The sequence below is a fragment of the Madurella fahalii genome, assembly GCF_045866475.1.
Source record: "Madurella fahalii IFM 68171 DNA, scaffold_4, whole genome shotgun sequence".
In the NCBI taxonomy this organism is placed as follows: domain Eukaryota; kingdom Fungi; phylum Ascomycota; class Sordariomycetes; order Sordariales; genus Madurella; species Madurella fahalii.
Window position 1 is genome coordinate 1532752 of NW_027263974.1, and position 13095 is coordinate 1545846.

General features: G+C 55.6%; 2 protein-coding genes across 2 annotated transcripts; one reads left to right on the forward strand and one right to left on the reverse strand.

The window, feature by feature from the left end:
* Window positions 1-2664: 2664 nt before the first annotated feature.
* On the forward strand, window positions 2665-3837 carry MFIFM68171_07446 (uncharacterized protein; the record flags this gene model as incomplete). Its single annotated transcript, XM_071062866.1, has 1 exon — window positions 2665-3837. The coding sequence occupies one exon, from the start codon at window positions 2665-2667 to the stop codon at window positions 3835-3837; it is 1173 nt and encodes a 390-aa protein (XP_070918967.1).
* Window positions 3838-10848: 7011 nt separating this feature from the next.
* Window positions 10849-12935, reverse strand: MCA1_2 (Ca(2+)-dependent cysteine protease; the record flags this gene model as incomplete). Its single annotated transcript, XM_071062867.1, has 7 exons — window positions 10849-10874; window positions 11046-11215; window positions 11659-12097; window positions 12156-12539; window positions 12589-12646; window positions 12709-12805; window positions 12856-12935. The coding sequence occupies 7 exons, from the start codon at window positions 12933-12935 to the stop codon at window positions 10849-10851; spliced, it is 1254 nt and encodes a 417-aa protein (XP_070918968.1).
* Window positions 12936-13095: the final 160 nt, after the last annotated feature.

Below are 13095 nucleotides of genomic sequence, written 5' to 3' on the forward strand. Positions count from 1 at the left end.
AAGAACAAGAACCCGAGCGGTCTTCGGTGAGTGGAGAAGAGAGCTGCCTAGCGCTTCCGAGGCGGGTCATAGTGCCACAAGCTCGATTTTGATTCTAGAGGACCTCCTGCAATCTTCTTTAATGCAAAGCTTTGGATGTGTGGTGATTTGTAGTGCATAGAAGAAAACAAATCTTTCCAAGGCAATACCTTGCGTTGATAAAATCTGAAGCTATAAAGATGCTCTGCTTGAATCTCACTTGATAGACTCATGTTTTCCCCCAGTTCAGGCGGTCAACCTTGCCCTCCCCGGCTTCCAGGTTCTGCACTGAACAAAGATTCGATGATGGTGCTTTTCAAGACTAACAAGCTTCACTTCCCAGTCGCTTAGTAAGTTGGCCGGGCTTCCTCACTTGAAAGTTGTAACCGTCTATGGAACCTCCAACTGTAGCCTCTTCGAAAATAAAGCACTATTAAGGTATAATAGGGGGGTGATGAGCAATCTCCTGTACGTGTTTTAGTATTGATCGCCTCCATATCCCCTTTTACACTTGTCGAAAGCAGTCGATGAGGAAGTTAGGCGACTGTGAAACAGCCAAATCATATGAGGTCCCGGAGAGTGAGGATCAGAACACTCGAGGACTCATCCACGCCGGTCTCAACCTACGGCGATCTTCTAATCCTGGGGAGAGACACAATCTGAGATACGGTCAGAATGGGACTGAGATTTTATCCGTGAATGTTTGCTCAGAATGCTCGAAGGCTGATGAGCAGGGTAAGCATCGCGGTTGGCCAGAGAAATACGCCCGGCTAGCGGTGCTTACTGTTTTTAAAGCGAAAAAGGCTTCTATGCGCGGATGCCGTAGTACAGTACATATCCAGCGGCGGAGATGGAGGTGCGGATCGCGTATTGATCCCCGTGATATACAGCGTAGTAAGCACACCCCCTGACCTTCTCCACGCCGAGCCCGGCAGATGCTTATCATCGAGGGGTTGGGCCGCCGACCGCCGAGGGCCGGGGAGAAGTGGAGCACGGGAACGCAGAATGCCCCGATTTACATAGAAAATGACGAACCGTCGGGTCAGGGGTGATTATTATGTAGCATCTGGGCCTTTCCTAGCAAATTCCAACAGCGGGCCCCTGCTGCGCTAGATTCCTATCCTGGGAGAGGTGTAAGGGATTTGGCCAATGCGCCCGTCTTACACCTGCACCCGCGAGCGTTTGCACTGCAAACGTGCAGCTTTCTGCGATTTGGGCCGGCCGGGGGAAGTAATCCCTCTTCCAAAGATAGGGTTAGGGTAGACCGTACACTGTGTCTTTGCCGACTTTTGTCCGAGAGGAAGCGAGGGCATGTCGGGTTGCAGCAGTCTTCAGGGCGGGGGTCCCAGTTCTCTGCAGGTACTGTAAGAAGCGATTCATCACCGATGTTTGCTAATAAGATCGTTACAGATGTGCTCCACGAAACCCGGGCTGGCGGGAGCAGCCATGGGCAAATCACAGAACAGGGCAATCTCCACATCGCACATTTTGTGTCGCTAGTCTTGTCAACCCGCCTTCTCTCCTTTCCTGCGTTGGCACATCCTTCGCTCATGCTGCGTCAAGCAAACTTGCAAAAGAATCAGCGGCAATCGCTCCTGCGCACGCGATTCTCTACGTAGTACGCTCCACCTTTGCCGCCAGGAACGGGCTCTGGGAAATGAGCTGTTGATGCGCGTCTTGGCCTCTGCTAAAGACCGAGGTGCGTTGCAGAGAGTTTAGGTCTGTTTCGAATCTTTCGATACGTGCCCCTTGTACATTACAGGTAACCTGGAGCCTAGTGGCTCGACCCCGGCGCGCCACGGCTCGCTCTGCACCTCGCTGTTTTACGGATCCTGTTTACTTGTGGCTCGTCTCGGCCGCTTCTGAGGAGGCGGTCAGTTGACTCTGGTTTCTTAGAGCACAGCCTCGAGGATCAGCTCGGCTTCCTCCAGACAATAAACTCGGTGGGCGTCACCGGATTTGACGGTATACAGTGATCCTTGGGGGGAGAAGCCGAGGATCAATCGCCTTTGTTCGCCCCGCCCCGAGTCGGAAAAGCCGAAACGGTCGGGTGTAAAGGAGAAGCGCGTGCGCGCGACAGGCATCACGAGCCAGCTGCTTCCCACTTGTCGCGTTTCCGTGACAAACGGCGCTGCAGCTGGTGCAGCCCGAACCCTGCTTCGCTGGGAAGCCGGAACTTGTGGCTGATGCTGCGTTCCCGGTCGAGCGCCCAACCCGACGGTCCGGCAGTACTTTGGGACAAGGTCCCGACATCGCCAGGCTGCCGCTTTTCCAAGTGGCACACCTGTCTAATCCCTGCTCGCGGCAGTGCCACCAGCACAGCGCAGCCTGTCATCTCGGCCGTCCATTCCTTTTTATGTTGCCCTCCCTCTCCCCCCCCCCCCGGGCCCCGCCCCCTAGCCCCGCCCCAATTCGCCAGGCGCCTTAAACATCGGATCCTCCCCAAGTTGCGCCTCGCCAAAAGGAGTCGACGCACACGGCTCAAGCTGCCGAGCATTTCTGAATTCGAAGCGGCTCTGCCCAACTAATATCAGCACGCCGCTTCCCCTATAATTCTTGGCTCTGGTGTCTTTTGGCCGCCACCGCCCCATTATAACGACGCCGCCGCCGGCTGATTAACCAGGCAATCCCAAAGCTCTCTCCACAATGGCAGCTCCGGCGAGGACGAGGACAGAGCCCGTCATGGACAACCGACCGCTGAACGAGCGGTGGGGTCCCGAGATCTACGTGCACCTGGAGTTCCGAGTCGGATGGACGAGGAAGCCACAGCCTGCGAAGGACCACCAGATCACCTACAGATCCCGCGGTTTCCGCGAGAGATCCCCCCCTTTTCCGCGTCAGGTTCCGGCGCCCAACACCAACTACCTCGCCGCCATCCACAGCTTTGGCCAGAGGCAAGCGAGAATCCGCGAGTTCCAACAAGCCTATGCCTATAACCAGCAACACAGACCTCACCACCAAATGCAGGAGTACTATCGGGCACCGGAACCACAGCCGCTGCAGCACCAACAGCCACGCGACTATCTTCAGGTGCCAGTCATCCAGGAACCGGAGCGGCCAACACGGGCAGATGCGCGACCTTCCCACGAGCGAGGGAGCTCGGCACCACCTCCCATCGGTGAGAACCCCTGGGACGTCAACGTCCAGCATGACCCGGCACGGGTTTCCGACATGACAACCCGTGGCTCATCCTGGATGGAGATCAAGCGGAAGCCACTGCCTGCCGCGCCTTCACAGTTCCGTCTAGGAGAGGGAAGACAGCCGTGGTCGACCTGGTCCCTGCCGGAGGGATACGACCCGGACACGTACCCGAAGGATGACGAGGAGGACTTGCCGAAGCGGACAGGGCCGCCGCAGAGCGGCTCGACGATATACGCGACCAACCCCACCATGGTGTCCACCTTCTCACCGGAGCCGAAGCGCTCGCTAGAGCCGACGGCGCCGGCGGCGTCGACGGAGGCGGCGGCACCGCGAAACCGCGACGTGGAGACGGGGAGGGCGCGGGAGCTCGGGGCGCTGTCGGCGGCCATGATGACGGTCGACAACGGCTTCGAGAACCAGTGGTGGTACCAGGGCCCGCGGAGGCCGGTCGGGGGCACCGACGAACCCCGAACCCCCGACGAGAGCCCCATCCACCGGTGGTCGACCGGGCCCCTGCCCGAGCCGTCGAGCGCAGAGACGCCGCGCCGCGTGCCGACGGGCGTGGTCTCGCCCATGACCGACTCCGCTTTCAGCCCGGCGCCGACCTTTACGTTGCAGCGGACCATGTCGACGCGGTCGGAAGAGCTCTGGTTCAGCGAGAGGGCCAGTAGAGGTTGAGACGGGCAGTCCAGGCCGGGATCTTTTTTTTTTTTCTTTCTCTTTTTTTTTAACTCATGACGGCGTTTCCGGGGGGGAAAAACTTGCGGTTTCCGATGTCACAGGAAATGCACATCATAATGGCACCCAATAAACCCAGTTGGCTGGGTTGTCACTGGGGCATTGTACAAATATGGAAGGCGGTTCACTTTTGCGAGCATCTCAGCGGATTTTTGGTTTTGTTTGTTTTGCTCTCTTATTTCTTGTTTTCATTTTTTCTCTGTTTCTGGCGCTTGGGTATCTGTTGGGCATGTTTCATGGAGGATATTCCCAAAAGCTCGGATGAGTTTACGCGCTAGTTCCTGCTCTCCAGGACGCGCTGAGACGTCTCATCAACGTCTAATCTAATCGACGATACCAATGTTCATTCTTTGTTTCTCTTCTTTCGGGCTCACAATCTTCAATGTCCATTCTACCATCTGTCTCCGGAGCTATCACATGGAGTAGCTTGTATGCTGGAGCTTTTGTTCCCGTCTCGTAAAACAAACCAACTAGAATTTACGAGAGTCCAACGCTGGCAGAGCAGGCATCAGGACATGAGACGAACCCTGTCCCTGATCCCCGATTCAAGCGATGCGGCAAAGTGCAGTGTGGTATGTACGTTAGGTCGTTTTCTCTACGGCGGAAAACCCGGGAAACGGCTTCTCGGTTGGTCCTCCTTCGGCGAAATGCTTTACGACATCCTTGTCTTGCCACGCCGTGCCATGACATGCCAGGTCCCCCTGATGATTGTATAAAGAGAACTCCACTCTTTTTTTTCCCCTTTTATTCTTTTCCATTCTTTCTTTTTGGCATATGTTACCTGGAATGGCAGGTTCGGCGGGTTGGGAAAGCATCCGGCCGGTCACCGACTTTGCACTGCCCACTTGTTCCATCCTCTTTTCCCCTGGCCCCCCTAGCTGGGCCCCCTGGACCGGTGGGCGGGATGTCACCCCGGCATTTCGATGGCAGCAATGGAGCTGCACGGACACACGCGCCAGGTGGGGGGGGGGGGGGGTTGAGCTGTGGGTTTACTAAGTTACTAGCTACCTGGCGAGAGTTGAAGATAATCTCCGGACATGCAAGAAGGGGGTCCGGTTTCTTCGGAGGCTTGGGTGATAGTGGAGCTGCCGCTACGGCCATTGCTGCTGCTTTGGGGAACTTTTTACCATGCGATGCCATGTGTGGTCCGGGGACTTATTACTGCTTCTGTGTGACTGGACGGCTGCAGATGAAGCTGCTGCTCGTACGTAGGCTGCCATATTCCGTGGGCTATGAGAGGTGGGTTGTGATACTGGAGGTTGAACAAGACCGGCAGCTGTGAGGTGGGATGGTGTGCTTGGGAGGGTGTTCCCATTAGCACGGGAGAGCCTGCAGCCAACACACTCAGCGTTGGCGGCGGGGAAACGACGATCCATGTGCTGCTCTCGTACCTGAGGATCTTACGGAGGCTCACCGAGATGGGCTGTGGTTGCAAGAGACCGCCGCCCGTCGAGTGTACCAGGCCACTTCATGTGGGGACGACGCTGTAGAGGGCAGGTGTTGCAAAGCTAGGTAACGTTTCCATCCGCGAAAGGCGGATGGAAAGCTCATATTGGGCTTAATTACCATCACCCTACCATACCGCTCTGCCGTTCTCCCGTATCTTGCGGCCCTTCGGCACCGGAATGCCTCACCCGCACCTGGCGGGATAGGACCACTACAGTGGGCCAAGGGGAATGCGGCGTCAGGAAAGCCTTGGGTTTAACCATATTGCTTACAGGTCTTCGACTATCGAATTGGCAGCGGAAGCTGCTACCAAGTGGCTGGAATGTTGGAGGGTGAGGTGAGGTCAACCATGCAGCAGATAGGCTTCGTACGACATCACCGGCAGGCGATGGAACTAATCACCCTTAGGCTGCCGTATTTCTTGCAGGCGTTCCAACTTGAACCGCCAATGCTTCCGGTTGGAAGCAGCCGCTGCCAAGCGGGCTTAGAGTCTTCAGCAGAGCTGAGAAGCTGCAGGACGGCAGGTAGGCACCGTCCCATCCGGGAGCCGCCGGGGGTGGAGTTTGGTTGTCTGGCGTTGTAGGCTGCCGTGATTCCAGGCGTTGTCATCTGCAAGACAATGTTCAAGAGAAACAGATAATCGCCAGGAGAGGAGGACTTGTCCGCCTCCTTTGAGCTAGCCAGGGGCTCACGACCTACAGATCTAGACCGCTTGGATGCGCCGGCGGCGGTCTACTGTGGTGAGGGCAAACCGCCTGCAGTGACCCGCTTATCCGTGTCAATGCCTCATAGCTACATAGCTGGTGGCTTCCGTAACAAGCCTCCACGCTGAGGATGCCGGCCGATTGCCTGGGACAGGCATCGACCACTTGACACAGAGGGCGGGCTTTCCAAACCCCGGCCGGATTTTTGGGATTATTCCCTATTCCAACCAGAGCAAACACGCCGGAGAATTAAGCAGTCTATCTGATCTAATCCAACCTCATCCGAGCCCTTGAGTTAGTTTGAACGCCTGTGGTCCTGTTCCCTCTGTGCCGCTTCCCTTGCTTCTCCCGGTTCTTTCCTACTCTGGGGATAACTTTGAGCTCATGGGGCAGTTCAGCAGGAGCTGAGACATCAGATGAAATGGCGGTAGTGGCGCGGACGATGGCTAAGCCAACGGAGGTTAGGGGGGACAGACAGAAACACGGGACAGCGGGTAACGGAAGGTGGCGGATGGCTTGCCCCGGTTTGAGGTATGGTCGGCCCACTGTCGTCAGTCGGTGTTGGTCTGCCAGGCTGGGCAATCTCGGCGGGAGTTGTGTCGTTCATGCTCTGGCTGCGGGTGGGGACCGTTGCACCGAAGGGTTGCGGTGATCGTGATCGGGCCGGACAGAGATGAGCTGTGGGCTGGTACACCAGTTCAGATGGCCGTAGATCAGCCTGAAAGACGGACCCCGTTGGGTGTCCTGAGGCAGGGGTTCTTTGATGCTACAGCAAGCTTCGTCAGACCCAGGGCAAAAGGCGCCCAGCAGTTGTTTCAAGGTTGGCCACTTTGGCCCGGCGGTTGTGTGACAGGGCTGAGCTCCTATCCGTGTGTAATCAGTGCAACATGGACGTCCCAGAAGAGCAATGGATGGTTCCCGTACTTGCAGTCCGGCTCTCGACGGCAGAAACAGGCTCACCCACCGTGTGACCAACTGAAGTTCAGCAGCAGCAAGCAGCAGCAAACGGGGGAAACAAGCTCGGCCCCACGGCCAGCATTGCGGCCATGCCAAACTCCAACACCCTCCGGTTCGTTGGCTGTTTGTGCGGCAATTGTTGCCGGTAACAGGCAACAACTTTCGGGCCTTGGCCCGTTGCTGCCAGCCAGTCTTTCTGCCTCAGGCCTCAGAGATCGAAATGGCTTCCTGCAGCAGGCCATGCTCGACCTGCAGTGGACGACCGCGTGTCGTGCAGCCGCCAGCCACGCCAACTCTGCTCACCAACGGCCTGGGCTCCTCCTCCTGCTGCCGCCGCCGCCGCCGCTGCTGCTGCTGCTGTTCCTGTTGCTCCTGTTGCACTCGTTGAAACTACTGCCGCTCTGCCGGCAGGTAGCATGGCTTGGTCCGGGGTTTCCCATCATGTCACAGACATGCATGCTGCAGGAAGCTGAGGTAGGATTTAAGCTCTCAGAATTGTGCTGCCTGGATGCAAGTCGCTACGAGACGTCCAATCACGGCTGGCGTGGGGCTCGCTATCTTTTGGCTGATGCGGTTATCGATACTGCGGGATATGAGATGGTCCGGCGCACCGCTCATCAGCAAAGCTTATCCTCCGATGAATTGTTTGAATCGTGAATTGCGAGTTATGTCGGAGGGAGTCGAGAAATCCCGAATTGCCCGAGAGAGGAGACAAACGCCAACAAAACTCTGTATATTCTTCATCCCCCAATCAGGAACAACATAACGCCACACCCGTTGGTTCGATGTCGCCTTGTTTTCTCCAAATCCGGAAATCGTCCCAAAGTTCCCAAGCGAGGCTGAGTCGCCTGTGCTGCGCCCTTCCTTCGGATCATCTTCTTCCTTTCCATAGGGGTTTCCCACTTCCATTACTACCATTTGTTTCGCACCCAAGCTCGTCCTCGGCGGACAAAGCAAAAAAACAAACCAAAATGAAAGAAACACACTGCTTCCTTACTGTGCTTCGGTGCCCTACTAGTCATGATTGGCTTAGAGCGCGAGGACATGAATCATAGCCCCAGGTGCTTGAGATGCACCAACTGATCCCAAGGCGATCGTGTTGAGTAATTTTATTATTACCGCAGCGCATTCACTAGCAGACCCCCCACGGAGATGGAGCTCGTCATGGACCAGTCCCGAGGTTGGCAACGTGGCTTGCCAGCACTTCTGCGCACCTACGCTTGACATTCTCCCCTCGGCTCTCAAGGAATACCGGTTTTGAGGACGGTTCTCTTTCCCGGGTCCCACGACCGAAACGCTAACCTACCCGGTATATTAGTTCACGAGGTGGTGGAGAACTGCACCTCAGGACTCTCAAAACCCATTCAACACGCCGAAAGCCCAGCGGCCAATGCATCCGCCAGCCCGCGACCTCAAGAGCTTCGGCAAGTTCCCCCCGAATGCATCGTCCGACCCAAGGATAACACGCTCGGCGGATTCCAGCGGCCCCTAATAGGCCGGACACGCGGAGCCTGCGGCTCAGCAAGAACGTCAATAGAAACCACCGACCATGGTCCCGAGCGGTTGCTGGCAGATGACGCGGTAAGCCGCGTGCTGTACACAAGCCGCACATCCTGGCCTTTGCACTCGGCTCGGCGAGACGCCTAGACACATGCATGGCTATCGTGGGAATCAGAGGGATGGCGTATCTTGGGGCTCCTTTGGGACGTTGATGTGGATATCACTGACCCTCAGGCGGCAGCTCCCGGCAAACGCCGATTCTGTCAAATCTCATCCATCGTGGTTCTTGCCTCCCCCTTACCTCGTTGACCAACTGTCCCGAGAAACGGAATGCCTGAGACGCAGTGGACCATAGAGTAACGGATATCTCAGATGGTGGTATCTTCCGTTTGTTTCTGTTACTACTGTTTAGTGTTCTGTCATACAGAACAGAGTGATTAGCATTGTTCGGCCGATCGGACCCCGCCGTGTTAGTTCCGGCAATTCACGAAATTACATGCACAATGTAATTACCAAGCAACCTTGCCTGTTCCACTCTTTGTGCCTTGTGGCAAATCGACTGCGGGGAAGTGTCCCGGGTACTGTACCTGATCTAAGACACAACTATTTCCAGAATGTATTGTTAGCTCGGCTCAATCCGTGAAGAAATAAACGATGGTTGTTGTTGAACTTCAGAGAGCTGTATGATTGCGCCTGTGCGAGTGCAGCGTGTTCCAGACTACTGGGTCTATACATAAATGGATTCTTGCATTCTAAGTCGTCACCGCATTGGTCCTTGGTGTGGCTGCATTCTCAATGGTTTACATTCCGGAAACGAATCGGCCAGAGTTCCTTAGGTAACGGACGTAGGAGAGCACGATAAATCGACATACGATGATCCAAGTTCGCATTCACTCTTTGCGTGCCCGGCAATGAGGCCCAGAGTAGTTTAGAAATACCCTATAGCCACGGTCTTTCTGAAGTCATACCTGACTATCCGGAACGCCCCACGCCGGGGTCATAGCTCAGTAACAAGAGTCGCTTCCATGACTAAGGAAGTCACGAAGACGCTTACTCTGCAAATCACAGCTGGACGGTCGGATTAGGTCCGTATATATACTTGTGGCTAAGACATTTCGTGACGACGACTACTCCTAGGCAACGCTATTACCGATGCTTTGGGGTAAGGGCCTGTGGTCTATCCCCTTCTGGAGCCTCCGAAGCTACCCCATATCTATACTCACCAGTTTCTCCCTTCAATAACGGCCCGAAAGGTCCTTGCTGCTTGGAACTAAACCGCTAAGCTCTTCGAAGCCTATCACGAAGCCGAAGGAGTAAAAGAGACATCACCCTTCGCTCAGAAACGATATTAGACAGATATTGACAGGTCGGACAAGATTCTGCAGTAGCAACCGCAGGTAATGAGAGCAGCGAGACAGGACAAGTGAGACTTGTCGCATATTTACCATCAGGTTCAGGGGCCGACGGGTCTTTTGCAGCTTTGCTCCTCATGAGGGAAAACCTACACCGCCGCCCAATCCCAAATACATCACAGACATCCCGTAGCCATTGCTTCATCCAGCCCCGAGCTGAAAACGCATTGTAAAGAACCAAGGAGGAAGCCAGCAAGACAAGCAGTTTACTCAACCGACCCGGTGGCTTCTTTCAACGAGGCAAGCATCAACAAACCTTGAATGAGAGACACCGTAAAGATAAGGGAGGGATACCAGAGTTAACGGCTGTTCATCATCATAGCCATCATCATCGTCACCAATACGATCAACGGATTAGGCCTCCCTCCCAACCCAACGACCTGAAGATGAATAGTAGCAATTTGTAACTATCCATCCAAGCCCACCCATTCACCCAACTATAAGTCCAAACGATTAAATAAGCTGATGACATCAAACATCGTACACAAAGCGGCCGTGCTGTCTCAGATTGTCAAGACAACAATAACAACAACAAGAAGAAAGCAAAAGTACTATTTCATGTCGTCCATCAACATCTCATTCATTTTCCCCTGTTCCTATTCCTATGCCTAGTCCCTAACCCAGACGGTCCTTAAATTATACCACGTACAAAAGGAAGTGGAACGATAACACCCTTCCCCCACACCCATGCCCGACCAACCAATCCAAACATAAACCCAGCCCAGCCCAGCCCAGCATATTGGTTCCCAGTTTTTGATAGCGACGGAGACGGCGACGGCGGCGAACGACCGCGAATAGCGTGGCGGTAAATGGTAAACGGTAAACGACAGCGGGGAGCGGGGAGCGGTAACCGTTCGGGCGGAGAAACCCTCCCTTGCAAAGGGCTCCTCAGCGCACGGTGTGTGTATGTTTGGTAGGTAATGGTATGTACATCACATGACGAACAACAAATTGGTATCTATAATCCCCCCTCAACCCGACGCCCGGCCAAGGCGCAAGATATAAGTCAGCACTCAGGTTCTCATTTCATTTCGGATTTTGTGTGTGGCCCGTTTAGATTAGTCCGGACACGCCTTAAACGTAGTCACGAGACAGCGGGCTTTGGTGCGGGCGGCCAGGCGTTTCTCACCGAGGGGGTGACTACACGAGAGCTGCGGTTTCTGGGTGTAACGCGTCTGCAGCTCGTCCCGGATACTGTTGAGCAGCTGCACGTAGCTCTGCTGCGGGTTCTTTTTGAGGGCGGTGATAAAGGCCCACGACATGGCGCCCGTGGCTTGGGATGCGATCGTTGCATCGGCTCTGACGAGAGGAGGAGGAAAAGTTAGCGGTTTGCCCATGTCTAGAAAATCTGGACGAGTGGAAAAGGAAGCGGTAAGAAAGAAGCCCGTGCTCGAGACAAGGGTCTTCCAACATGATCTAGCGCGTCCGAGGCAATAGTTATAGCCACAGGTGAGGCTATGCTTTGCTCAGGGGGGTGAACAGATCATGACATCCGGCTCCGCAATGATCCACGCCAGTGCCTCGTTCTCCCGGAACGAGCCGAGGACGCCATGCATTCTGACTGTAGTCGCGGCACCAGAGCCCAAGATCTGTTTAATTAGAGCAGCGATCTCCCGACTGAATCATGCCCGGGAAACCGTTGCCCAGTTGGACGCCGAACGAGAAACCAAAAGTGGGGAAGGGGAGAGCGGGCGACACGGAGGCATCACCCGCAAGCATTCAAAAAGAAGGGGTATACGAACGAAGTCTGGTCGTCCTTGCTGCCAGAGAACATGATGACGTCGGCGGTCGACGTCTTGATAGCCATAGAACGGGCGTATGCGTCTTCGCTGCCGCTGGCCTTCTTGAAGAAGCCCATGATATTGCTAGCGACACCACCAAGGTCGCCACGGCTGTATGCGGATACAGCGCCGAGGAGACCTTGGCCAGCCTCCTTGGCGAGGTTCGGCTCTTTGAGGATGCCCTGTGTGGAGTAGATGTATGGGAGGTCGAGCGCCGTACCCGAGTGGCACGAATCGAATATGGCAGTGAGGCGCACGCCTGATTGTAGCGGGCGCACCATGATTCTGTGCATCTCGTCGTCTGTGATATGGCCGTTTTGGCGAAAGTCAACAGGATAGATGACCTCGTCGTACCCGTCCTCTTCATCTCCATCAAGGTCCTTGGTTTGTCCACCGTGACCTGCCATCATGTCAGAAATAGGCACCGGGGCAAGTCGCGCAGGCGTCACGGGACTCACCGGAGTAGTGGAAAAAGAGCGAGTCGTTGGCGCGTGCGTCCTTGACCAGCCAGTGCATGGCCCGTAGGATGTTCTGCTTGGTGGGCTGGCTCATTGGATTCTGCTGGTCGTCGGTAAGAATGACCATGTCCTCGCGCTTGTAGCCAAAGTTCTCGACGAGGTAGGCCGACATATTCCTAACATCGTTGATGCACCCTCTGAGCTGGCCGCGCTGGTTAAAGTAGTTGATGCCGATTAGCAGGGCTTTCCGGCGCCCCGTGCACTGCGAGTACTGGAAGGCAAACCCGTGAGAGCCGTATCCGTAATGCTGCGTCGCCTGGGGCGGCGGCGGCGGCGCGTTGGGATTTCCATGAACATATGAGTTCGAGTTTACCGATGGCATTGCTGCTGAGATTAGCGCTCATTTCCTCCCACTAGAGCAGGACACACTCACTAGGTCTTCCATAGTTGTTGGGAGGCGGGGGCGGAGGGTGATAACCCTGCGGTGGCGGCTGGAGCACACGTCTATTTAGTTGCCCCGTACCGTCAAATCGGTGTTCAACTCAGGACGGACCTGTTGGTAGCCATAAGGCTGGGGCGGTGGTGGCTGCTGGTAACCATACCCAGGGCCCGGAGGTGGAGGTGGCTGCTGGTAGCCGTAACCTTGGGGACTGAAACCAAGTTAGCCTCTAGCTTCAAGCCCGTCGACAGCTGACCATACGGATAGTAGCCGGCGTATTGTTGCTGCGGCGGAGGGGCGTATCCACCGGCGTTATAACCCGCTCCTGGGTATCCAGACATTCTCCGCAACGATCGTCGGCGGCGGGGTCGAGCTCGGAATGGGAAAAGGAAAACTGGAAGGGTCGGCGAACGGCCGGAGATGGCCTCGCGAGCTGGAGGGAGCGCGACGTCGAACAGGTGAGGTCGGGCGGAGCGAAGTTCAGGTACAGACTACTCCGGG